Raw genomic sequence first — 27,423 nt, forward strand, 5'->3', positions numbered from 1 at the left:
TTTCAACCCCCCACCCCCCGCTGTCAGGCCGTGGTGTCCTGTGCTGCACATGCAACATTTCTGAATGGGGCCCTTTGTCCTTTCCCAGGGAAAGCTGTTCCCTGGCAGAACCCCTGTTGATGGGGAGGGGGTCCGAATGAAGGTCTCCTTTGTCTAGCGGTTGTGTAGGAGGGGAGAGATCTTTTTTTAAAGAAAGGCAGGCTTGTGTGTGTGAGAGAGAGAGTATGTGTGTCTCAGCGCCTCTAGACCCCTGCATGATGGTTTGGAAACAATGGCCGGACTCTGAATGGCCTGAACAAAGGCGATAGGGCCGCTGACGCCATTCCATTCTTTTATTTCTCCCTCTCCCCACACCCTGCATCACTCTTGGGGGTTGGCAGCAAGAAATAAGAAGTGGGGGCTATTTTCCTCCCCAGCACTCTGGACGTGCTTTGAAACCTGGAACAGGTTGGCCAGCCCCTGCAACCTAACAGCCTCTTTGCACAACAGCGTCAGCCCAACAGTTGTAGAATCAGAGAGTTGGAAGGGACCCCCAGTGGTCATCTAGTCCAAGCCACATCCAAAATGTGCCAGTTGATGGGCTTGCCATTCAAATTGTGTGTTTGTGCTGTGCCTTGTGATGGATTATGTTGGGTGGGGCTTAACTGCCCCCCCCCCAAATATTTTATTCAAGTTGGCACCACTGCTTCCAACTCCTCCTCCCTCCCCATCACTTTCCCTCTAGTGCTGTGTCTTTTTAGAGTGTTGCTCCTGAGAGCAGGACTATCTCATCCATGTGATTTGTAAACTGTTCTTGGTGCCTCTTTTGGGGGTGGGGGCTAAAGAGCCGCATGATAAAAAAAGTTATACATAGTAATAAAATAATGAACGAGTGCAGTGTGGGTCCTGTGACTGTGAAACTTGGATCTGGATGACCAGGGTTTGAATGCAGAAGGGCCGTAACAGAGTGGTTAGTGCACCTGCTTGGCATGTAGAAGGTGCCAGGTTTGGTCTGCAGCATTGCTAGGTTGGCTGGGAGAGACTGCCACTCAGTAGAAGGCAAGTTCCTGTGTTCTTAACCTCGAGGACTGCAAACTTAGTTTATTTTCAACAAGAGGCCCATGCCTCAGTGGCCAAGCACCTGCTTGGCTTGCAGAAGGTCCTAGGTTCATTCCCTGACAGCATCTCCAGACCCTGAACAGCTGCTGACAACACTGACCTCAGTCTACACCCCTGATTCAGTACAAGGCAAACTAAACCCCCAGCTTAAGCCATGAAGTTCAGTGCAGGTAGCCTCTGGAGCAGTTGCTGTTTTCTCAGCTTGACCCACCTCACTGGGTTGTTGTGAATCTAAAAATTGGGGTGGGGAGAAGCCATCTTGAGCTCCTGGGAGTAAATCTGGAGCATAAATGTGCTCGGAAAATGCAACCATATTTATATCATTAAATACAACAATATTATTATATCTAACAATACAGCTTACAAATGATAAGCAGTATCGGGGATTTTCCACCATAACAAACCCCATAAACTTATATCAACAGTATATTGTATAAGCTACAGATAAGAAGATAATTAGATATTTAGGATTTGATACCTACCAACAAAATATTTCTTTTTTTATTTTACTTTATTATTTTAGCATAATTATTACAAAGTCAAGACAAAGCATTGCAATTACACACATATATACAAATTTTCAATATTACTATTTATAAAAAGAAAGACAGAAGAAAAAGGAAAGGAAAAGAGAAAGGATAAGTGTGAGAAAAGAAAAGGAAAGTTAGAAAAAGAAAAGAATAGGCAGAGTTTCTTCCAAATTTATTCTACATATATTTCAATAAGTAAAAAATAGTAAAATATCATTGACTGACTTCCACTGCTTTCACTGCACTTCCTATAGACAATTTAAACAAAATTATATCTGTTATTCCATATTTTTTCTCCCATAGAATCCCACATGAATGATCAATCACTAAATTCTCTGGGTCTCTCACAAGGTGACTCTAAACACAGCCAAAACCTTGTACTGTGTTTGATCCTTGTCTGCATAAATAGTCATTTAAGCATTTCCATTGTTTTTGAATTATACTTTATGGTTTTTGTCTTATTAAATCAGTTAACTTTGCTAATTCCAAGTATTTGCATAGTTGGTTAAGCCATTCCTCTTTAGTTGGGATGTAATTTCCAATGGCTGGCTATCAACATTCTCACTGCCGTTGCATACAGGAAAATATTAGTTGTATCTTTCGGAATGTCTCCATTCAAGATTGCTAATAAATATGATTCTGCTCTCTTGTTGTATGATATTTTTTATCAACTTTTTAATTTCCTCATGTACCATATTCCAGAATTTCTTAATTTCAGGGCAGGACCACCACATATGATATAGGGTGCCAATCGTTCTATTACACCTCCTGTTGCTACCCAATTTATTCATCTTTGCTAACCTGTCTGGAGACATATACCATCTGTGGTGCATCTTCATAAAATTTTCTTTTATTTGGTAACAGGCCTTCCTTAAAAGTTTATATTTTTTATCCAAATTTTTCCCCAATCTCTATATTCAATTTCATAACCTAAATCTTGTTCCCACTTTAGCATATTCTTTCTTTTAGTTTCTTGATTTGTTTGTGTATTATTTAATAATTTATACATTTTTGTAAGTATTTTTTGATTATTTTGTAATACTTTGTCTAATTTTGATATTTTATTTTCAAATCCTCTATTCTTTATATCTTTTTCAAAGGTTGCTTTTAGTTGAAAATATTCCAGCCAATTTATTCCCATCTTTTTTAACTCTTCCAACAAAATATTTCACAGATTATAAAATGGATAGATATATTCCTCTATCTTATAATATATGAAATGTATTGTTAAAAGAGATCGTCTTCTGTATATAATTTAGAAAATATTTTGTGGACAGATGAATATCAAATCCCAGATATCTATGGATAAAATATGTTATTGATAAATCCCAGACATCTATTTTATAAATCCCAGATGCCTATCTGTCTATCTTTTAAATGATTTTTTAAAAAAACATTGTTGAGAGAGATATATATGGGATTGGCTGAGGACAATATTAGATGGAAGGTAATATATGGGAGGGGCTATAATTTGCAAAACTGATACCCGGGATCTGCCTTTAGTTACAAAATATTTGACCAATTATTCTTCTGTCTGCCTTATACCGGTAATTGATAGAAAAATATTGTTGAGAGAGAGAGACCCGGGATTTCCTAGGAAAAATATTTTTAATATCAGGAATTTGTAAAGTCAGTTATTAGCAGAAGATGAGTATCTGGGCGGGGCTATAATTTGCAAAACCGATATCTGGGAACTGCTATCATTAACCTTTTTTTTTACCATTTATGGACGCCAAATCCCAGGTAATTGGAAAGATCGTAAGTGCGGAAACTGGCTCCGCAGCGCTTCCTTTGCCCCCCCCCATCCCGACGCCCCCTGCCGGCCGCTCCCCTTTCCCTCCCCCGCAGCGAGAGAGTGCGCGCGTGTGCGCGGAGGGGGCCCGGCCAGCCCTCCAGCTGCCCACATCTGGAGCGGGTCCTGCGCGCAGGCAGGCAGGCAGCAGGCGCGCGCTTGCGCTGCAGCAGCGGCAGCGGCAGCGCTTCTCCGGGTCCGCGGCGCTGGGCTGGCGAGCAGGATGGAGGCGGCGGAGGCCATGCCGGGCTACGAGGCGCTGGTGCGGCGCAGCTACGGGAGCCTGGCCGGGGCGCTGCGGAGCTGCACGGGCTGCGGCTGGGAGCTGGCCCGGCGGACGTGGGCCGAGAACGCGCGGCTGGCCTGGAGCGAATTGCTGCTCTGCCTCCTCTGCGCCGTCGGCTGGACAGTCGCCCGGCGAGCCGCCACCCGGCGCCTCTTTCGGGTTGGTGGGGGCTTTGGGGGGGGGGTTCCACCACACTGGCCACATGCATTGCCGCGGCTCTCTTTCCCTTCTGATATTGCATTGCAAGGGTTCAATTGATCCTTGGCTTTGATTTGAGGGGGAGAACCTGGCTTCGCACTGCAAGGGTTAAATCCATCATTGACTCCTCTTTTTATTTGGGGAGGGGGAGAATATGGTTTTGTACTGCAGGGGTTAAACCCACCCTTGATTTTTATTTGGGGGGGGGGAGAATATAGCTTTGCTTTGAAGGGGTTAAATTGGCCTTATATTTTTGGCTGGGGGTGGCATTCCAAGAGTGAAATTGGAGCCTGCCTCATATCTCCTGTGTGGGTGGGGGAATTAATTTTGCATTGCAAATATTACATTGGCTCTTGGCTTGGGGGGGGGCTGGTTTTGCATTGCAAGGGTTACATTTGTTCTTTCCTTGCATTTTTTGGCCTGGGGATGATATGGCTTTGTACCGCAAGGGTCAAATTGGCCATTGCACACTGTCTTCTTTTGGTGAGGGAGGAAGAATCTGGTTTTGCATTTCAGGGCCGTAAAATGGGTCATTAAAAAGCCCCTCTTTTTGAGCAGCGGTGGGGAGTGAGATGGCTTTGCACTGCAGGGAGGGTTAATAACCATCACCTTTGAGGAAGAATCTGGTGCATGTGGTGGGAGAAATGAAATCCATGGTGGAAATGGGTCAGTGCATCGCCTCCAGAAAAAGGAGCATCTCGTTTGTGCATTGATGGAGTGGGTAAAATCATTGCATGAAGTGGAACTAGATTTGTTTGTGTATGAGAGAAAGAGAGGGCACAACCAAGAAATCTATTTTGCTGTGGTGGAATAAAACTGTCTTTGCATTATATCCAGAGAGGCAAGTGAAATGTGCCATTATAAAAAAAAAAATTCGGGGTGGGGGGTCCTTTGCATTGCCATGGGCGTGGAGGAAGTAAAATCAGTCATTGTGTTGTATTCTTGGGGTGACTCCATTTGGAACAGGGTGGCCTTGAAAATGCTTTCACTCTCTCTCTCTCTCTCTTTCTCTCTCTCTCTGTGTGTGTATGTGTGAAAACATGTCGTCACATCTTCCTGCCGTGTGTGAAATCTGCATCCTTGACATGGCATTTTTTGCAGCGAAACAGTGGTGTTGTCTGTGAGGTGGTGCTGGAATGGGGCCTCAAAGTCTTGTGGCTTGAAGCCTGTTGTTGGGTACCCATTTGGGTGTGGGGAGGCAGGGATGCAAAATTTGCAGGGAACGAGAGGTCTTATTTATTGTGGGTTGGCTAGCTTTTTTTTTTTTTTTAAAAAAAAAAAAACAGTATTAAGAGTGTGTGTTCAGATTCAAAGATGATATCTGATGTTAGAGCCATCCTCAGAGTAGACTGACCAAAGTGGATGGACGTGACTAATTCACTGGGACTAGTGGGGGGGGGGTCCAAAATATACACCTCATAAATGTCTGCATCTCCGGGGGGGGGGGGGGACAACAATTGGGGCATATAGGAATTTTCTTCTTTTTAAAGCTTTGCATGTTAGAATAATAGAATCATAGAATGGTAGACTTGGAAGGGACCCCAAGGGTCATCCAGTCCAACCCCCTGCAAGGCAGGAATCTCAGCTAAAGCATCCAGGACAGATGACCACCCAACCTCTGCTTGAAAACCTTCCAGGAAGGAGAGCCCACCACCTCTTGTGGGAGTGCGTTCCACTGCTGAACGGCTCTTGCTGTCATAAAGTTTTTCTGAATGTTTAGTTGGAATCTCCTTTCCTGTAACTTGAAGCTACTGGTTCGAGTCCTACCCTCCAGAGCAGGAGAAAACAAGCTTGCTCCATCTTCCACGTGACAGCCCTTGAGATATAGGGAAATGGCTCTTCCATCTCCTCTTTCCCAGGCTAAACATCCCCAACTCCTTCAAGCACTCCTCATCAGGCTTGGTTTCCAGACCCTTGATCATCTTGGCTGCCCTCCTCTGCACATATCCAGGCATCTCAATATCCTTAAATTGTGGTGCCCTGAATTGGACACATTATTCTGACAAAGGCCGAATAGAGTGGCACTATTCCTTCCCTTGACCTGGACGCTAGACTTCTGTGGATGCAGCCTAGAATAGCATTAGCTTGTTTTGCTGCTGCATCACACTGTGGACTCATGTTAAGCTGGTGGTCCACTAAGACTCCTGTTGAAATACTTATTTTATTTAAATGATATTTTATTAAACGTTCTAAAGTTTAACATATACACTCCAATACGTAATAATTTTTCCTTCAGTTTTGTCAACCTCCCACCCCATTTCAGTTGTGTTTTTATTTCTTCCCCTCTGCTGTACTCTATCTTCTATCTCTTATACTATAACAACAATAAAATAATTTCTAATTCCTTCTGTTGCTCATAGTTCAAATCCTGCTCGTGAGTTCATCATACTATAGTATTTCTTTAGGTAATCCGAAAAGGCTTCGATTGCGTGTTGAAAGCTTTCAAAAGTACTGGATACATTGATAAGATACTCCCTAATGTCATCATTGGTTTGGATTTTCAGTGGGTAGAGCAGAAGACTCTCAGGGTTGCAGGTTTGAGGGCAAAAGATAGGGCAAAAGATTCCTGCATTGCAGGGGGTTGGACTAGATGACCCTCATGGGTCCTTCCAACTCTACGATTCTATGATTCCTCATGCTGAGTCAGGCCATCAAGCTCAGTATCTTTGACACTGGGTATTAGATGCTCTCTGGGGTTGAGAAGATGATGGGGATTGAATCTGGGACCTTCTGCATGCAAAGCAGGTGTCCTAGTTCTGAGTTGCAGCCATTCCTTGTGAGTTACTCTCTTTAGATGCCAAGAGTGGTAAGGATCTAGTCCTCTTGGTTCAGTGTAAAGGGCCAGTTTAAACAGGAATGTAGAGAGCTTCCTTACACTTACCAGTTAACTGTTGTGAAAACAGGATACTGAACTAGATTCCCCCATCCCTGACCTGATGCAATGGCTGCAGGACCCGTCTTAGGTTCTTAAGAAGTTCAGAAGAGCCTCCTGGATCAGGCCAGTGACGCATCTGGTCCAACGTCCTGCCGACCACACACCTGTGCGAAACCTGCAAGCAGAATCCAAGCCCCACAGCGCCCACCCCTCCTGTGCTTTGGAGTGAAAATTCAGAAGTCATTATCATTCCCAGCTGCAAAGGTTGAGCAGAGCCTTCATGGGGAGCAGCCATCAAAAGCCATTCCAGAATGTGGCTGCCAGACTGGTGTCCTCACTTTTCACAGCTGTAGCCTGTAGGGTGGTGCATGCTCTAGTTATCTCCCGCTTAGACTACTGCAATGCGCTCTACATGGGGCTACCTTTGAAGGTGACTCAGAAACTGCAAGTAACTCAGAATGAGGCAGCTAGACTGGTGACTGGGACCATATAACTGGTCCTAAAGGATCTTCCCTGGCTCCCAGTACATTTCTGAGCACAATTCAAAGTGTTGGTGCTGACCTTGAAAGCCCTAAACGGCCTCGGTCCAGTATACCTGAAGGAGCGTCTCCATCCCCATCGTCCATCTCCTGAGGTCCAGCTCCAAGGGTCTTCTGCTTCTGGCAGTTCCCTCCCTGCGAGAAGTTAGGTTACAGGGAACCAGGCAGAGGTTACAGGGACCCATCAGATGTCAAGGAAATAAACAACTATCTGACGTATAGCAGACGTCTGAAGGCAGCCCTGTATAGGGAATCTTTTTTATATGTTGGAAGCTGCTCAGAGTGGCTGGGGCAACCCAGTCAGATGGACGGGGTACAAATAATAAAATGATGATTGGTATCTGAAGAAGTGTGCATGCACACGAAAGCTCATACCAAGAACAAACTTAGTTGGTCTCTAAGGTGCTACTGGAAGGATTTTTTTATTTTTTTATTTTATTTTGACTACTGCAGACCAACACAGGAACCTACCTGTAACTAAAATGATTATTGTTATTCATGAATTAGCTCAATTCTCTTTTAAAGCCATCCAAGCTGGTAGCCATCGGTGCCTCCTGTGGCAGTGAGTTCCATAGTTTAATGCAAAGGGCTTTCTTTTCTCTTCAGAACCTTCATTGGACGGCCATGAGTTCCAGCATTTTGAGAGCGGGAGAAAATGTGACTCTTAATACCAGTTGCTATGAAACACAAAGTGCTGCCTGGTCTGCCACTGTGCCCAATGCAGCTGTAGCAGGGCTCAGTGGAGAGAGGCAGTCTAACTTAGAATGGGAAGAGGCTGCAGCTCTCACTGGTCTGCCACTGTGAGGACAGAAGGCTGGACTTAAATGGGGGCCCCCTGGGTCTCATCCTGCACAGTTCTTCTGCTGTCTTTGGGAGTTGTAATTCAGCCACCTATGGAGTGAACCTGATGTGGGGGAAGAGGAAAACTGCTGCTGGCTGGATCAGGGTTGGCTAATGCTGCACCCTCTGGATGTTCCTGGACCCCAGCTCCTGCCAGCCCCCACCAGCCAGCATGCCCAGTGGTCAGGGATGGTGACAACAGGCCGTTCCCAGCAGAGACAGTGTGTAGTGGTTAGAGCAGGGTTTCCCAAAACTGGCTCTCCAGCTGTTTTTGGACTTTAACTCCCATCATCCCTAGCTAGCAGGACCTGTGGTCAGGGATGATGGGAATTGTAGTCCAAAAACAGCTGGGAGACCAGGGTTCAACCCCACAATCAGCCGTAAAGCTCATTGGGTGCCTTTGCGGGGAGCAGTCATTGCCTAGCCTGCATCTCAGGGGTGTTGTGAGGATAAAATGGGGAGGGATGAACCTTGTACACCCCTCTGAGAGGAAAGCAACAACTGACAAGTTGCAGTCAAGGGGAAACATTTTGAAACAACCCTTTGTTTGGGGCTGTGGAATGTTCTCCTGCATGTTTCAAGGATCTGGGCTGAAACATTTTGTTCTTTTTATTGTTAAAAACAGCAGAAGGAAAAGTGGGGGGGGGGGAGGCTGGGTGCAAATGCTTAAAAAAAGAAGTTAGGAATAGTGTGCCCCAAGGCAGTATGGGGTGAGGAGGAAGCATCTGATAGCCATTGGCTAAGACTTCCGTGATGTCACAGAAAGCGTGGGATGAGCCCCTGGCTGCTATTGAACCTGTGTAGTAGTGGAGGTTGTCTGGGTTGCAGAAGAGTCTGGTGCAAGAGGAGGAGATGGAGGCAAGATGGTGTGCGTGTGGGAAACCAAAGTGTGCACATGTTTTCACACTGATTGAGAAGCATATACAATAGTATTGTGTCACCTGCACCTTTTGGACAAATGGACCTGCAAATTGGTATATGTTGGCATGTGGACTTGTAACTTTTAAATTTATTCACCAAGCTGTGAATAGAAACTTGCCTGCTTGGGGGGGGGCTTTCTTGCCTCACCATCTTTGAGGAAGTCAGGAAAACAGCATTACGGGGAACAAATTTAGCATTAGGTCAAATGATTTGGCCATTTTCTGAGTGCCCATTTCTGCCTAGCACAGAGGTAGTTTTAAGTCTTGGCTTTCACCCGCCTGTGGTCAAGATGGGACGTAATATTCAGTTTCTACCAGTGGTGATTTTAATCTCCATGGGTGGAATTCAACACTCAGCCTGCTCAGAGTAGACACAGTGAAATTAAGGAATATGCCTTTTAGGTCTGTTAATTTCAACAGCCCTACTCTCTGAGTACAAGTCAGTTTAAAAAAATAAAATATTCATTTTGAAAGAAAGAAAATAAAAATAAAAAGAGATTCTTCTTACAATAACATAACTTTTTCTTTACACCAGTAAGTGACTTCCCCCAGTCCCCCCCTTCTGAATTTCTGTTCCCTAATCTTCTTTGGCAGTTTCTAACAAATTACCATCTTAACCAATATTTCTTTCAAAAACACCTTAAAATTAACCTAATTCCTGGGTAAATTCCGTAAACCTGTAATTAATTCCCTAGGTTTTAATAAATGTTACATAATTCCCCCCCAAATATAATTTAAATTACTTCCAATCTTCTTCCACCATCTCTTCTCCCTTATCGCGGAGTCTCCCAGTCAGCTCGGCAAGTTCCATGAGGTCTAACATTTTCATTTTGCCATTCATCTATAGTTGGTAAATCTTGGCTCTTCCAATGCTTAGCTAATAGTCAACTCACAGCAGTTGTGGAATACAGAAAGAATGTAATGTCCTTGTGGGGGATTTCCTTCCCCACTATTCCCAGTAAAAAGGCTTCTGGTTTCTTTATAAAAGTGCCTTTAACACTTTTTTCATCTCATTATAAATCTTTTCCCAGAAGTTTTTTACTTTGGGCCATGTCCACTACATATGGTAAAAGGTTCCTTCTTTCTCTTTACATCTCCAACATTTATTATCAGATGTACAATACATTTTTGCAGGTTTTACAGGTGTTAAATACCATCTATTTACGATGGGTCACAAAGGGTCACGACTGAACGACTGAACAACAACAAAAAATACCATTTATACATCATTTTCATCAAATTTTCTCTCAAAGCACTGCATGCGGAAAACTTAATTCCTTTTTTTCCACAACCTCTCCCAATCCTTTAACATAATATTATGGCCCACATTCTTTGCCCAATCTATTATTATCAATAGTGACACAATACTATTGTAATTGCTTTTAGGAAACTTTCAATGTAAATAGCTAACTATGTCCATGGCTTCAGCTTCAAAGAATGCTGCCTTCAGACTGCTCGGCAAGGGACCGACCTCCGTTAATTTTTATCCCTTGCATTAGCCAATTCTTCCAAATTTTAATCTAAATTGTACTTGCAGTCTTTCAATGACTTTTCTTAATTTGGAGAATTGGTCACTGGCTCCTGCAGGACTTGAAGCTGCGCGCTGAGAAGAAAGCGATAAATCCACAGTGCTCCGTCTCCAACCCCCCCTCACTCTCGGGGGTCTTAAAAAGAGCTTTGCTGGGGAGGGGGCAGTCGTTTGAGCACCCACCGGATCTCCAAGCCCCCAGAATGCTCGATCTGGGTTTTTTCGGGGGGGGAGGGGCGCAGTGCTTTTGTGGCTCCCCCTTGCTTCAAAGCGCTAGGGACTCTTATGTGAAGAGACCCTCATCCTAATGGCGCTGCGGCCAACCGGAAGTCCCTGAGTAAAAGTCAGTTTTAATCCCACCCCTTGTTTCCAGATGTGCCCCTCTTTCTCACTTTTAAAAATGGAATCAAGTTTCTAGCTGTCATTGCAGGGCTGAATTTGAAGAACACCTAGTGAGGGCTTTGGGTTGATGCGTTTCCTCATCTCTGCTTGCCAAAATTCCCTCTTCTTAGCAGTTTCGCTACAATCAAGCAGTTAAGAAGAATAAAATAAATTGGGGAGGGCTGCAGACTAGAGATGTCTAAACTGAGTAACGATCACAACCTTTAAAAACTCCCTCGATGCAACTACTAAAGATACAGCAGCTCTGGCTTCTGTTGCCTCCGGTTTCTATTCACCTTCCCCAAATCTCACTGTGCTTGAGGACTAGAAAGTTGCCTCCCATTTTTTTAAAAACTGCCTCCTAATTTTTCAATAAAAAATAGAGTTGTGATTCTTTGCTTTTCTATGCGGCCTGCGGAGAAAGAGAGGGAGAAACTTTCCGTGTTGAAGGCTACATCTGGGTTTTGTGTGGCCGGGCTCATCAATTTTGGGGAAGGTCACCTTTGCATGGTACATGCAGTTGCGGTGAGATGAGCAAACAGAGCTTCCAGGCACTGCAGCTTGGCTTCAGCTTCTCTTCTCCTCCAGGGAGGCCGGATGAGAACATAGCAAAGTGAAATGGACTCTCTCCCCATCTCTCAGCAAACAGCTGCCTCTTTCTGAAGGCTGCTCTCTCTCTCACCCCACCCTCCCCGACTGCACATCCGTTTTAGTTATTGCCAGGATCAGATCAGATCGTGGTAGTTTCAGCCTATCTGCGTAGGCTGCAGAGGAAACCACAAGGGGAGAGAAATTGTCAGCAGAAGTCGTGGCTTCTCCCAACCATGACTGATCTCTGGCTCAGCAAATGGGTCTTTGATCTGCTGTGGGAGGGTCCGTGGATCAGGGGGGTTTAGAAGCTGAGGTTGTCTTAAGAAGGCCAGGTCACTATAACGCTGTTCACTGCTCCTGCTCAGGCTGCACAGAAAAAGCATTTTGGTTCCTGAAATTCATTCTGATTGTGCAGATAAAATAGATTCTACAGGACGGGGTATCAGTGTGTGAAATTATTCCAGATCCAAGGATCCCCAGGCAAGCATCACCAGATGGTGGAGATGTCAGGTGCCATCCTGGAGCCCAAGCATCTTCCCTTGGTCTCAAGTGGTTGAAACACTGGTTGAAAGAGACCATGAGGGTCATCTAGTCCAACCCCCTGCAATGCAGGAATCTTTTCCAAGACAGAACTCAAACCCGCGACCCCAAGATTAAGAGTCTCATGCTCTACCAACGCAGCTATCTTATGTTCTTGCAGTGATCTGATCTGTTGCAGGCAATGGAAAAAGAACCTGATAGGTGTGTCGTTGTGGCGGGCAAAGGTGTGATAAGGACCAGGGAGTGTAAAGTGAATCTGGGTTGCATTTTACACCACAGTGTTGTGTGTTGCAATCTGCCCTGCCTTGACAGCCAGTCCTGTTAAAATGTCTTCTGCTTCAGCCAGGCAGCAGGAAATGCCTTTGCGCCTTCAGGTATTTCACTTGACTTCTGAGTCTCCCAGGGTGACAGTCCTTGTCCGTGGAGGAAGAGGGTAACAATATTTAAAACAGCTCTGTTTAATTCAGCAAAGTACAAAGAAATTAGGTTTAAAAGTAATCAGGTTTAAATAGGTTGTGAGAAGCAAGTGTATGTGTACTTTTCTTTTCCCTGACACCAAAAAGGACATAAATGTGTGTGTTCCTGCATCTATGGGAGGAAACCATTTTTAAAGCATAAAAGCAGCACTTTGGCCAAGATTGTGGTGGATTTGCAGAAAGATGTGGTTAATTACCTAATCCATATAGATTTGCTTATCACAACCAACATAACAAGGGAGATTGCTGTCTTGGGGCAGGTTATGTATTTTTAGCTTCTGCCTTCTCCAGCTGCTTCTTAAACTGAATCAAAATTTTATTGTGTTATATATAGAATCATAGAACTGTAGAGTGGGAAGGGACCCTGAGAGTCATCTAGTCCAACTCCCTGCAATGCAGGAATAGGCAGCTGTCCCATACGGGGATCAAATCTGCCAACTTGGCATTATCAGCACCATGCTGTAACCAAACTGAGCTAGCCAGGCATTGCTATATATTTTAGTGTTAGTCACTGTGCATGTATTCCTCACTATTTTAATGCATTGAACACTGAAAAATAAATCACACTTTCCCCCTATACATTTTAAAATTAAATCAGTGTCTCCAGGTAACCTTTGCTGCAACCCTGTGAGATGGACGAGTATGATTTATGCCCATACTGAAGATGGGGAAGACTGAGGCCCAAAGTGGGCTTGCCTCCAGATCTAGGGCTGCCTAGCAAGTTCACCTGCAGAGACAGGAATCCACCCCTTCCTATTTTATAGGGCTCCATTGGTGTACCTGGGTGCTTTTTATGGATTTCCATAATCCTGGACTTTGCCCCAAGGAAAAAAACAGTCTAGAGAGTAAGGAACAGGGGAGTGAAATACAGCTGGCCATCCAGCTGTGTTGGAAGAGATCCCAAGGGTCATCTAGTCCAACCCCCTGCAATTCAGAAAAATAAGGGGAGGTCAAGGTGTCATTTAAGGAGGCAAGGTGTATGGGAGTTTGTGTTGAGGTCGGGAGATGTTTAGGGGATGAAGTGAAATGTAGGGCGTGTGTGTCAGGAAATCTGGGCAGGTGCGTTCATATGAAACCTTTTATAAGAAAAAAAACCTTGGGTTGGACTGGGGTTCCCCTACCTCGCATGTCGGGGTGGGGGCTGGGGAGAAGCCTTATGTCATCCTTGAGCCCCTTGGGGAGGAAAGGTAAGATACAGAAATGCACTCACGGCTGCTACTGATTATAAAAGGGTGACGTTACTAGACCTCAAGAACTTAGGTGGCACCAGACCAGAAATTCAAAGAGAGGGGTGGAAGACCTCTGAAAATTGAGGGTGGAGGAGAGAGAGAAAAACATAATTTGACACAGGCAGATGGCTGTTTCCTCAGACTTGTTTCATATATTCCCATCCTTAATTGCAAAAAATAACCCCCCAAGACTGGGCTTTCTCCTGCCCCCAGGGAGAGAGCTGCACTGTAGCCTCGGGCATCAATAATTTCTCCTCCTCCTGCTCCTCGTTCTCATTTTTTTTGAAAATAAGTATAGGGTAGGAATGACAGCCTCCTGGTCCCCTGGCTGCCAGCCAGCTGCTGTTGCCAGGGCAACCAGCACAGGAAGACCTCTGTTGCTAGCAGCAACCAGGGACCACACTTGGAAGAGGATGCCTTTGATGGTGGTGTCTGTCTCTTGCGTTGTTACAAAAACAACTTCAGGTTTTTCAGAAGGAGGTCATGCAGAGAGTTGCTCTAGGTGGGTTCACCCCCACAGCCCCCCTTAATGACATTTGACTGCCTTCTGGCTCACCTACATCCAAAATGAGCCAAATCATGTGGTTTTTCTTTTTTTTTTTAAAGGGCCAGCGTGGACATCTAGCGTTTGGAGAGAAAGATAATTTCTCTCTCGCACAATTTGATGGAATAAGTCCTGCAAAACTTGCTTAACCTTAGGGCAAAGTGTGTTGCATCCAGTAATAGTCCTACTCAGAGCAGACCCACTGAAATGAAAGGGCGTGTCGAACTCGGAGCCACTCATTTCAATGGGTTGTTCTCTAAGTGGAATTTTATAGAATCACAGAACTGTAGAGGTGGAAGGAACCCCTGAGGGTCATCTAGTCCAACCCCCTGCAATGCAGGAATCTCAGCTAAAGCATCCCTGACAGGCGGCCATCCAATGTCTGCTGGAAAACCTCCCAGGAAGGAGAGGCCACCACCTTCTGAGGAGACCATAACCTGGCAGCAAGCCACATGGCTGATTCCTTTGGAGCCTTTGCATCTGAGGAGCCTGTGTAAAACTTGCCATATCTAACTGGATTGATATGATTGAGAGTCTTGTGGCCCCTTAAAAGACTTACCAGATTCATTATGAGTAGTCCATCAACATTGGGGCTTCGGCTAGATTTGGGGGGGGGGATCCCTTCCAACTCTGCAATTCTATTATTCTTTCTGGAAGGCTCCACAGATTGGAGAAGGAAGCCAACCATTTACAACAGAATGGTATAATAAAAAAGGGAGAGGGTTTTTTGTTTATTATTACGAGTCAGACTTTTGTGTATGAAAAATAGCGGGAGGGATGGGTTGTATAAGTGGATTACTGATTTGAAGTCCATATTGGTTTTGTAAGGTTCGCGTGAAGGTGCTTCACGAGTAACGGAGCAGGAGCCCAGACAGTCTTTTGCAGCTTTATTGTGCAAACTATTTACAGTGCAGAGCTACAAAAAGCATGTCTGTCTCAGTCGCTGGCAGAATCTGGGAGTGGCCCCTTCCGGCTTCTCCCCCAGCATAAGAACTTCGGCACCCCAAGTCTCCTCCTACCCTCCTTGCGTTTCACCCCTCTGCGCAACTGGGGTGATGAAAATGGCGTGCCTCCCTCCTGACCAGCCGGGTGAGGTGAGCGCAGGGTCTCAGCAACATCCCCAAGCCCTCTCCCCACTAGGCTCCCTGCTTGTGGCTCCTGGCTAGAAGAGGTGCTGGGGCTCTCAGTGGCCCCCTCCCCACCAGGCTGGTTCCTTCCCTCTCCTCCCCACTGGAGGGGTGGCAGCTTTCCCCGCTGGAAGAGGGGCTGCTGCTCAATTGGTGTTGGGGCTCTCTGTATGCTAACGGACCCTCCGTTCCCCTCAGCGGGCCATGTGGCAGTTCCCTGACAGGTTTCATAATTTTTGACCTGGCAATATATCATGAATCATGTGTGTGTGTGTGTGCTATGCAAAAATGCACGATGCAGGCTCCATGCTTATTTCAGACATCGTGATAAGCACAATAAGTATTGTGATGTTTAGCTGGTGATATATTGCGATATTGAAAACCAGATACAGTATCTCTCAGCTTTAGTCCTGACACTTCCGGCTTTCGGCTTCATTGGGCGCCATCTCCTGCTTTTCCTGGGCATCTTTGCAGAGCAGGAATCCCGCCAGGGGCTCGTGCAACACAAGGGAATGTTTTCCTGGGCCGGAAAAGCAGAGGGAAACTCGAGGAGGTAGAAACTGGAAAGGGAAAAAAAAACTGACCGTGAAACAGAGGCCACAACCTCAGCAGCTTTTGAGACGGGCTCCCTGCTTGGGAATGCTATATTAAGACCTCAGCTGCTCGGGTGATCAGTTCACAGCCAGAGCCAGGACAAGCCCTGCTGTGGCAAGATCAGAAGAACAGCTTACATGCCCCCTCCCACCCGAAAAATAAATCAAACTAACCTGTGGCTCTCCAAATGTTGCACTTTCCATTGGGCATGCTGGCTGCGTTTGGAGCCTCAGCAAAATTAGGCAGGATTTAGGTCCCCCCTGTCTCTGATCTGAGAAGAGGTGTTCCCCTTATCTCTTTTGAAAAGAGGCATTCCTCCTTCCATACCTTCTGTGTTGGCCTGGGACTCGGGCTTGGACTCAGAACCGGAGGAGGCTCAGTCCGTGTCGGATCCTCTGCCGCAGGCATGAGCTGAACCTAGCTTGGGGCCTGATTCTGAAGAGCCTCAGTCTGCTCAGGTTCCCCTGCAACAAGCACCAGCTGGGCCGAGTCAGGGGCCTGAGCCTGGCCTGGCTCCAGGTGCTGAGGATACCTCATTGCCAACAGCTGGGCCATCAGAGGCTGAGGCGGCCCCTGGGTCTAGTAACCTGCAGAGACTCAGGACTGAGAGAAGGAGGGACCTGAGTACTCGCAGGAGGAGTGCTCACCTTCAGGCGAGACAGGGTGGTGAGTCATCGGGGGATCGGGACCGGCCATTACCTCGGCAGACCCCGTCCCAGGTTGTGGGAGCAACATTGCTGCTTGCCAGATCCTGCCTGTGTTCCTGCCCTGCCCCCTGCCTCGACTTCATCGGGCTGACCCCTCATTCAGTTCTTGGACTTCGGACCGGACTTGGACCTTGCCTCTTGCATTACCCTTGAGACCAGCACACCCTCCAACATTAATTTTCTCCAATGAAAATAGGGACGTTCCTAGGGAAACACAGAACATTCTGGGATCAAATCAGAGACTGGGACACCATCTGTAAATTGTGGGTTCCCAGGGCCAGATTTAGGTTTGATGAGGCCCTAAACTACTGAAGGTAATGGGGCCCTTTATATGTCCAGCTGTCCTTTGTCAACAACAAATTGTCGCTTTTTGTGTCTAAGGTATCTGTCCGTTGGGTCCAGTCGTGTCCGACTCTGGGGCTACGGCGCTCATCTTGCGTTACTGGCCAAGGGAGCCGGCGTACAGCTTCTGGGTCATGTGGCCAGCATGACTGAGCCGCTTCTGGCGAACCAGAGCAGCGCACAGAAATGCTGTTTACCTTCCCACCAGAGCGGTACCTATTTATCTACTTGCACTTTGACGTGCTTTCAAACTGCTAGGTTGGCAGGAGCTGGGACCGAGCAACGGGAGCTCACCCCGTAGTGGGGATTTGAACTGCCGACCTTGTGATCGGCAAGCCCTAGGCTATGGCATCTAACCAGTGGTATTTTAGGGAACAGGCGACTTACATCACAGAAGCCTATACAACACAAAACACTGTTGCTGTATGTAGGTTTTATTTTTTTGTTTTTTTTTTTACTTTTTTTTTACTTTTTCCCAGTTTAAAAATGCTTTATTAATTTTTTAAAAAAATTACACAAATTAACACAAAAGGAAAACAAACCAAAAACGCAAAGAAAAATAAATGAAATAAACAGAAAATATAAGAAAGACAGCATTTAGTATATACATAATATACAAAAAATTAACTATACACATAAGACACTTTCTCGCCCCCCTTCACCCTGTGTTGACCTCCAACCTGATCTTTATTGCAGTTTCTGTATCTTCATTTCTTTGTATACCTATATCTGTAATTTCTAATTGTTCTATTTACCTTTTGAGCCTTTCTTACATTTGCTAGGAGATCAGCCCTCTCCACAGAATTCCCTAAATAGTCTTTAAATGCTTTCTGATAGAAGTTGCTGAAACCCAAGAATCGTTGTACATTTGTTTTTTATCTTATACTGTACAGTGGTGCCCTGCAAGACGAATGCCTTGCTAGACGAAAAACTCACTAGACGAAGGCATTCGTCTTGTGGAAGGCTGCCCGCTAGACGAAAAAGTCTATGGGGCTGCCTCGCAAGACGAAAAATTGCCGCTTCGCTATACGGAAAAACCGCAAAATGAAAAAATTCATAGAACGAATTATTTTCGACTTGCGGGGCACCACTGTATTGTGGAAACGTGCACCCAGGTTTTTCCCTTTAAATTATTTTGGGGCCCCCAAGAAAGTGGGGCCCTAAGCTATAGCTTGCTTAGCTTACACGTAAATCTGGCACTGCAGGTTCCCCACCATCTCTCTAGTGATATCTGCTAGAGGGACGCAGGTGGCACTGTGCTCTAACCCGCTGAGCCTCTTGGGCTTGCTGATCGTAAGGTGAGCTCCCATTGCTCGGTCCCGGCTTCTGCCAACCTAGCAGTTTGAAAGCACACCAGCGCAAGTAGGGAAGGTAAGTGGCATTTCCGTGGTTTCCGTCACGGTGTTCCGTTGTGCCAGAAGCGGTTTAGTCCTGCTGGCCACATGCCCTGGAAAGCTGCGGACTAACGCCGACTCCCTCGGTAAGTGCCGCACCCCATAGGTGAATTTGACTGGACTTAACTGCCCTGGGGTCCTTTACCTTTATGGATACCTGGAGCGATAAGAGTGCCTCATCCCTGATGCAAAGAAGAGGCATTTCCATCTCCCAGGAAGGAATGCCTTTTCTAAATGGAAGCATTCCTCCACCTCTTAGTTTCAGTGGAGAATGGGAAGTTTTTAAGTAGAGGTTGGCTGGCCATCTCTTGTGAATGCTTTCGTTGAGATTCTTGCACTGCAGAAGGGTCTGCTGCAACCCTGGACGCAGAATGGACCTGCGCCTCCATGGACAGCTGTGAGTCCAAAATGACCCCCAGGCTACGCACCTGATCCTTCAGGGGCACAGTTACCCCCACACCACCCGCCCCCTGTCCCCTAGAAGCAGCACTTCTGTCTTGCCAGGATTCAACCTCAATCCATTAACCGCCAATCCTTTCTTCTCTCTGCCAGCCCTTTGCTGAGTGGTGCCAGCTGTCCCCCAAGGATGCTGCCAAGATGCCCGAGAGTGCCTGGAAGCTGGCCTTCTACACCCTCTCCTGGTCGTATGGCACCTACCTGCTCTTCTTCGCTGGCTACCCCTTTTTCCATGACCCTCCTTCGGTCTTTTATGGTACGGTAAGCAGCGCAGGTCAAGTCAAGATTTGGGCAGAGGCTTCCCTTTTGTAAAACCTTTCCCCATTAGGAAAAGGGTAGCTCAGGCCCTGCAAACCTCTCTGTCCAACCCTTGAGAGTCTAGGCTACCCCCTCACCTGACCCCTCCCCCCACCTTGGGTGTTTTCACCAGAATGGACTTAGAATCATAGAATTGGAGAGTATGAAGGGACCCTGAGGATCATCTAGTCCAATCCCATGCGATGCAGGAATATGCAGCTATCCTATATGGAGATTAGGGTTGCCACCTTTGTCCTGGCAAAATACAGAACAGGGCGGGGTGGTTGGGGGGCGATATTTTTTTTTATCTGGTGCTGAAGTGACTTCAAAGCAATCAATTACAATCTATTGCATACCTGCCAACATTAATTTTCTCCGATGAAAATAGGAACGTCTTGAGGAAAAGCTGGACATTTCGGGATCAAATGAGAAACTGGGGTGGCTTCTGTAAATCTGGGACTGTCCCTGGAAAATAGAAACATGGGGAGGGTCTGCTATTGCAGCCTAACAGGATGGCCCCTCCAGAATTTGACACACACACACAAACACAGAGAGACATTTGTGAATCTGTCTGTGCTTGGCTACCCAGAGCTTAAATACATGAGCTTTCACTCGCCTTTCAAAGATGTGTTTGGAGAGGATCCCTAATTTGCAGAGAGAGAGAGAGAGAGAGAGAGAGAGAGAAGACCCGGAATACAGGACAAAACCGTATCAGTCCAGGGCATAGCATTTTATACGTGACAATCCTGTATTATATAGGACAGCTGCCAGTTGAACCTGCATGTCTCCTACAACTCCAGTGATGCTTCTCTGCTTCCCTGGATGGAGGATGGAGGATGCTGGGTGTCTCACTCCGTGTTTGAAGAAACTTGGCAAAATTTACATTTGTTGCCCTGCCTGCTTTTGGCAGCAGGAACTGTGCCACTAAGCTAACACCCCTCCCCTAAAATTAAGACAGGGTGCTAGTCCTCAAGGTTATGAATGAAGAGCTGATGTCACAGGAACAAAGGAAGCTGCTTTACAGCTGCTCTTCCTTCCTTCAGCAGCAGCTTCTCTGGGGTTTCCTTCCCCTACACAGAGATACCATTGAGGCTTAAACCAGGAACCTTCTGCACAGAACGCTCTGGTCCTTGAAAGAAAATAAAAGAGGGCCTCTTTTTTTTTTGCTTAAGAATTTTTTTTATTGATTTTCCAAATTGTAACAAATCAAAGCAAATTTAATACAATTTCCCCCCCAAAAAACTGGCTTCCCACATTCCATTCTCATTGTGCCAATAATTTCTTCTTGTTGCTGCATTATTTTCCTAGTTATTCCTTAGTCGCCTTCTATTCTCTATAATTAATCTTATATTACAATTTTTGTTGTTGCTTTTAACTTTCCCCCCTGAACCATCAGCTGTCTGCTTGCCAATTCCTGCACGTACAATATTTTAACATTTCCAGTATCCACAAGTGAGGCTGTTCATCAAATTAGTTCAACAATTATTTCTAAAATAAACTTCCTTTCCTTCCTTCTGCGTGTATGAAAACCTAATAGTTCACTTTCACTAGATGTTTTCCCTTAACTTCACAACGAGCCTCTTTTTTCCTTCGTCTTTTGCAAAATAGAAAATGTGGGTTCCTGCATTTCTGCAGCTGCAAAATCACAGGTGTCTCTGGGTACAGGATGGGACCCAAAAGTGAATTAATCTTAATTCACTTTTTTGCAGCAATGCCCCCTTGTGGTCACAGCCTGGAATGTGCATTCAGGATGCGCCCCTAGCTAGCACGCTTTGTTCTTTCCTTGTTGGTATGACTTTGCGGGATTCTGGGGCATCTGCGGTTCCTGATGGGGGTGAGAGTGGATCTGGGTGTGTGGCAACTCTGTTCCTTGAATTGCTTTGGCTCCCAGCAGGCTGACCAAGGGAAAGGCTCTCTTCTGCCTTTGCCAGACCCCACCTGGAGTCCTGTGTCCAGTTCTGGGCGCCACAATTTAAGAAGGATGTTGACAAGATGGAATATGCACAGAGGAGGGCGAATGAGATGTTCAGGGGTCTGGAAAAGAGGAGACTGAGAGGAGGTACGGTAGCCATCTTCCAGTATCTGAAGGGCTTTCATGTGGAAGAGGAAGCAAGCTTGCTTTCTTCTGCTCTGGAGGGTAGGACTCGAACCAATGGCTTCAAGTTACAAGAAAGGAGATTCTGACAGTAAGAGCCGTTCGACAGTGGAACAGGCGGTGGGCTCTCCTTCCTTGGAGGTTGGATGCTTTAGCTGAGTTTCCTGCCCTGCAGGGGGTTGAACTGGATGACCCTCGGGGTCCATCCCAACTCTGCAATTCTTTGATTGTATTATTCTTGCCCCCAGGCCCTGCTTGAAAGCTTCCCACAGCCATTGGCTCAGTTGGTAGGGGGCTGTAGACGGAAAGCCAGAGTGTGAGATCAAATTCTCCATGGCAGCTAGAATAATAATTGATTCTTGCACTGCGGGGGGTTGGGCTGGATGACCCTTGGGGGTCCCTTCTATGATTCATTGACCCTGCTTTCTCCCTTCTCCTTTGCGGCTTTCCAGGCTGGAAGAGGGGCATGGAGGTCCCGCCAGACATTGCCATCGCTTACCTGATGCACGGCAGCTTCTATGGCCACTCTCTCTATGCCACATTCTACATGGACGCTTGGCGCAGGGACTCAGTCGTCATGCTCGTCCACCACATAGTCGCCCTAATGCTCATCACCTTCTCTTATATGTTCAGGTGCGTCCCCATCCACACATGCTCCCTCCATCCCTTGTTTCCTTCCTGGCTACACCTCTGCTTGGTGGCAGAGCGCACTCTGTACATGCAGAAAGTCCTGTGTTCCAAACCAGACGAAGGTCCCTCTAGTTCAGCATTGTCTGCACTGACTGGCAGCAGCTCTCCAGGAAATTCAAATACAATGGCAAGTATTTTTTTTTGGGGGGGGAGGAGTAATTTAGTCCCAATCCCAATAGTTTAACCTCTTGGGTTCTCTGCTGGGTCCCGCTGGCTCGGGGCTCCACATGGCGCTGCTAGGTGTCCCTCTCACAGCTGCAGCAGCAGCCGGTTGTTGGTGCCTTGCTGGCAGACCTCGGCCGAGCCAAGCGGAGGCGAGGTTGCTGGCTCGGGGTGCTCCACACAGCGCTGCCGGGTGTTCCACTTGGCGCTGCAGGAGCAGCCGGTTCCGGGCGCCGAGCTGGTAGGCGGAGGCGAAGCCGCTGGCTCGGGGCGCTCCATGCGGCGCTGCTCAGCATCCCATGTGGCGCTGCAGCAGCAGCCGGTTCCGGGCGCCGAGCTGGCAGGCAGAGGCAAGGCCAGGCAGAGGGGAGGCCACTGGCTCAGGGCGCTCCGCGCAGCGCTGTCGGGCGTTACGCTCAGCGCTGCAGCAGCTGGTTCCGGGCACCGAGCTGGCAGGCGGAGGCCAGGCCGCTGGCTCGGAGCGCTCCACGCGGCACTGCTGAACGTCCCTTGCAGTGCTGCTACAGCAGCAGCAGCCGGTTCTGGGCGCCGAGCTGGCAGGCCTCGGCCGGGCCAGGCAGAGGCGAGGCTGCTGGCTGTTCCGCTCGGTGCGGCGCTGCGATAAAGAAGATGGGCAGCAGCTGGAGGGCGGCTCCTCCAGCAGGAAGGAGGCTTTAAGGTGCGGGCAGCCTCGCCTCCTCCTTGGCGCCCCCCAGAACTGCGCCCAGCACTACGGCTTATTTTCAGGGTATGTCTTACATTTCGTAAATGCTTGAAAATCCTGCCATGGCTTATTTTATAGGGACGTCTTATTTTATGAGAAACAGGGAACCAGCACCTCCGCCTAACTGCTCTTGCTGCTCCGAAGTGGCTGGCCGTGTGTCTGGAGGTCCCGGTCTGCCCAGGCAACAAGACCCCCCTCTTGGCCTCGCGGACGGGGTCCAGAGGAAAGCAGACAAAGGCGCTTGGCACCAGCTTCTTCCATGTTCCAAATTCAAAAGTAGAAAAAGGTGGGGCTCATTCTAGACACCACCGGCTGCTTGGAGAGTCTCCAGGTGATTATTCGGAAATCAGTTGGTGCCGGCGTCAGTGTTTACTGGAGATCTAATATTTCATCCGCAAACCACTGCGAAGATTTTAGGAGGCCAGGAACAAGTGACTGAGGATGCTGCCGCACCACATAATTTATGGCAGGACATTCAGTGCCCTGGTTGCAGGGGTGGGACTAGATGACCCTTGGGTCCCTTTTAACCCTACGATTCTATTATTCTTGTTTTGGGCAGCACTGTGGCTTTTGCAGATGTCTCGGGCAGAAATTTTCCATGCAGTATATGCACTTTAACTCTACATGCCATTAATCGAACCCAGGTGTGCATAAAGGGTTGTGCTTGGCTCACCTGTGCTTGTATCCTCTCCTCCTCGCAACATTGCCTTCAGGTACCACAACGTGGGAATCCTCGTCCTCTTCCTTCATGACATCAGCGACGTTCAGCTGGAGTTCACAAAGCTCAATGTCTACTTCAAATATCGGGGCGGGGTCTACCATCGTCTGAACGATTTGATCTCTAACGCCGGTTGCGTCTCCTTCAGCATAAGCTGGTGAGTTTGGCTGCCCTCAAACTCCACACATACACAGCCCATTGTGAGGGAGGGCGGTTCTGCAAACCCCACTCCCCTCAAAAAGAAAACCCAGTAGGAAGGCGTATTACAAATTATTGTTTGGTTGTGGCTAAAATAAATCGCTGTGGTGCTGCAATCCCAGTATTTTGCTGTTCAGATAGACTGCTCTTGTGCAAAAGGTTTTCCAAAATTAGAAATCGCTTGGAGGTTATTATTATTATTTACAATCAAACCATATATAGATTTTATTAAGTGAAAGAACAAGATTCTAGTCCTCATAGGTCGCTTGTCCCTGCAGGTTCTGGTTCCGCTTGTACTGGTTCCCTCTCAAAGTGCTCTATGCCACCTGCCACACCAGCCTCCAGACTGTCCCGGACATCCCCTTCTACTTCTTTTTCAATGCTTTGCTCTTCATCCTGACTCTGATGAACATCTATTGGTTTCTGGTGAGTAGCGAGCCTCACCATTGCATTTCCCTGCAGGAATGCAGGCGTTGGGAACCTCCAGCTGACAGGCCTCGTGAGCCTCAGTCCTGTAGGAAAGGATTTAGATACTAGGAAAGGATATATTGTTTAGTTATCACCTGTCCTTGCTCACCTGAGTGAGGGCAGCAGAGGACCATCCTTTGCAGCATAAACTTGGAAGCTAAGACAAGGTTGATTTAACCTTCTAGAAACAACAATCCACCTTCCCAATCTAGCAACAAATGAAGATTGGCTTTTGAAAATGATGCAGTACGTGCAACTGGCAAGATTAACAGCAAAGATTAGAGATCAAAATGATTAAAAATGCCTTGAGGACTGAATTTTTTTTTATTGGGGATTTAAAGAACTACTATAGTGAGATGACCGGGACTTGAAATATGAGTGACAGCACAAGTTATTAAGATAAATACGTAAAATTGTGTGTATTCAATAGTATAGGCAAAATATGCAGCATTTAAGGGTAAATATGAAAACCATGGAAATGGGGGACAGGAAGTCAACAGATAAAGTAATTTATGGATTATGTTAAAATATGTAAAGATTTCTTTTAGGTGAAAAATTAATAAGGAAGATTTAAAAATAATAATCCAGGATGCTTTAAGGCAGACTGGATTTTGTCTGTTGTTGCCTTTTTTCTCCCCCTTAAAAATAACAGCCACACACATTGCTTTGTGAAAAGAAGAGGACTGTTATCATAATGGCTCTTTTACTATTAGGCTGTCTGTCTGTCTGTCTGTCGGCCAGTATGCTTTTTATTACGCTTTTATTTATCATGGGAGTGCAGGCCCAAGTCACCCTGGCTGGGATGAACCAGGTTCTCAGGAAAGTGGGGAGAGGGGAATGGGGTTCTTAATTTCAGGGTCATGAGTTCGAGCCCCATGTTGGGCAAAAGATTCCTGAATTGCATGGGGGTGGGCTAGATGAACCTTGGGGTCTGCATTTCTATGATTGTCCCCTCTGCCTTCCTCTTTGCAGTACATCACCCTCTTCATAGTGAAGGTCTTGCTGGGGCAAGTTCGGGAAGTGAACGACGTCCGGGAATATGATGTTGACGCAGCCTGCAAGAAGAGAGACCGGGAGTTTCACATCCCCAGCTGCTGGAAGGAGGGGTTAGTGTGCCAGGGAGGGAGGGAGGAAGAAAGTCAAATTCATTTCGCCTGGCTTCCCTGCTTCCATCAGTGGACAGCCACGTTCTTCTGGAAACCCTACGAGTTTCCAGAAACTCACCCTCTCCCACACGTCTAGCTGCCCTCCCTGCAAACCCACCCCCCCCCCGCCGCCGCCAGCATTCAGGGATAGTTTGCTCCTGGATGTGGAGTTCTTCCTCCACAAGAATCGTCTTGTTGGATGAAACCTTCACTACCCATGGCCATCATTCTGTTAGTTTGAAGCCCAGAAGTGGAGCATGTAAACCACTCTGAGGTAGACTGTGTCTGAATGTGGATGTTCCATTCTGCTATTTTGCATTGAAAGGCGTGGGGGGTGTTTTTCCCAGGGGGAGGCAGGCGGCAATAAAAGCATCCAGGCCAGGGGTGCGTGGCGACCCGCTATTAAGGGTTTGACAAATGCATTTTTTAAATCTGAATTTTAGTGTCAACTATTCCCATTCGGGTTTTTGGAGCGTAAGCTTCTCAAAGTGGTTTGTAATTTTAGCATGTTAAGTAAATTGCAGCCATTGTTGTGACAGGAATTTAAAACACACAAAAGTTGTGTTAAAGCCTCTGGAAGGTTGCTATACGGAAGCATAGGGTTGTGTCCTTACAATAGTCTTACTCAGAGTCGTCCTATTGAAATCAATAGGCAGAAAAGGGCCCTTTCCCTCAAGGGGGTGGATTGGCTCCCCTATGAGGCAAAGGGTGTTTGGGGCTTTTTCTATTCAAGAAAAGGTGAATAAGAGGCAGCGTGATATTAAAAAATGATTCATGGCATAGAGAAAGTTTATAGGCGAGAGGGAGAAAGACCTTTTTTCCTAATGCTACAACTTGGAAGAATCTAATGAAGCATCCCAGATGCAGGAGGGCATGTGGCTCGGGGTTCAAATCCTGCTTGCCTGTTTCCCACAACAGGTGTCTGGTTGGCTGCAGTGAGAAGAGGATGCTGGACTAGAGGGGCCACCTTGGGCCTGATCCAGCAGGCTAGTCTTGGCTTCTTTTGCCAGGGCTGACTAAGGCCCATTAATTCCATGGGGTTCCTCTGTGTCAACTGCTCTCTTGCTCTCTCTTCCACAGGAAACATTTGAAGAACGGACTCGTGAAAGACAAGCGGTTGTAGATGGCACCCACTGAATCTCCGCTGGCAAGGACCCCCAGCTTGCTTGGCAACCCAGAGAAGAGTCCGCCCCCCCCCAGCCCTCTGCCTTGATACCTAGAGCTGTGGGGTGGGGAGGTCTGCAGGCAACTCACTGGCGGTTGCATTGTTTTTTTTTTTAAAAAAACCTCTTGCATTTGGCCAGAGTTGGCGCTGGCGGTAAGGACTCACATGGAGTGGATTGAAAGGGGGCCTTTTTCACAGACCTGGGGTGGATCCGGCATGCCCAGCAGAGAGACCCACAAAGGGAGCGGCAAAAGTCCCTCCTCCACCAACGTCCCCTTGTAAAGACCAGCTCTGCCCTGCGCCCCCAAGAGGATGCAACAGCTTTCCCCACCCTCCTCGTTCTCCAGAGCCCTGACTGGTTAAGTGAAGCGAGTGGCCAATCAGATTGAGGGGGTGGGGAATCACACATGTGAACTGATTGACAGGAGGAGTGGTGGTGTTCACCTGGGGACGGTTATCCCACAATGCTCTGCGGCACTTTATTCCTTGCCTTGCAAGCACTCACACCCCGCTTTTTAAAAATATATATATTTTAGCCGTGTTGGTCTGCCATAGTAAAAAAGAAAAGAAAAAAGAAATCCTTCCAGTAGCACCTTAGAGACCAACTACGTTTGTTCTTGGTATGAGCTTTCGTGTGCATGCACACTTCTTCAGATATTTTACTGGATATCGTTAGAAGGGTTGTGTGTGCTTTTTTCCTGTTGTGTGCAAAGGAAGTATCCAAAACTAATTTTCCAAAACAGTTTCTGAAAACAGACTTTTAAAACATTCTGT

At 46.9% G+C, this 27,423-nt stretch overlaps 1 protein-coding gene across 1 annotated transcript; it reads left to right on the forward strand.

Moving 5' to 3' along the window:
* The first annotated feature begins 3,614 nt into the window (after positions 1–3,614).
* CERS1 (ceramide synthase 1) lies at positions 3,615–26,665 on the forward strand. Its single transcript, XM_033136804.1, has 7 exons — positions 3,615–3,865; positions 19,084–19,243; positions 21,832–22,012; positions 23,669–23,830; positions 24,150–24,297; positions 25,312–25,445; positions 26,565–26,665. Exons 1-7 carry the CDS (start codon positions 3,644–3,646, stop codon positions 26,605–26,607), a joined length of 1,050 nt encoding a protein of 349 aa, XP_032992695.1. The 5' UTR covers positions 3,615–3,643; the 3' UTR covers positions 26,608–26,665.
* The last annotated feature ends 758 nt before the right edge of the window (positions 26,666–27,423 follow it).

The sequence above is a fragment of the Lacerta agilis genome, chromosome 18, assembly GCF_009819535.1.
Source record: "Lacerta agilis isolate rLacAgi1 chromosome 18, rLacAgi1.pri, whole genome shotgun sequence".
Lineage (NCBI taxonomy): Eukaryota > Metazoa > Chordata > Lepidosauria > Squamata > Lacertidae > Lacerta > Lacerta agilis.

Coding starts and splice junctions, on each gene's coding strand:
- CERS1 (XM_033136804.1), top strand. CDS start 3,644: ATGGAGGCGGCGGAGGCCATGCCGGGCTACGAGGCGCTGGTGCGGCGC. Junction 19,244..21,831: donor CCCTCCTTCGGTCTTTTATG/GTACGGTAAGCA, acceptor GCGGCTTTCCAG/GCTGGAAGAGGGGCATGGAG. Junction 22,013..23,668: donor ACCTTCTCTTATATGTTCAG/GTGCGTCCCCAT, acceptor CATTGCCTTCAG/GTACCACAACGTGGGAATCC.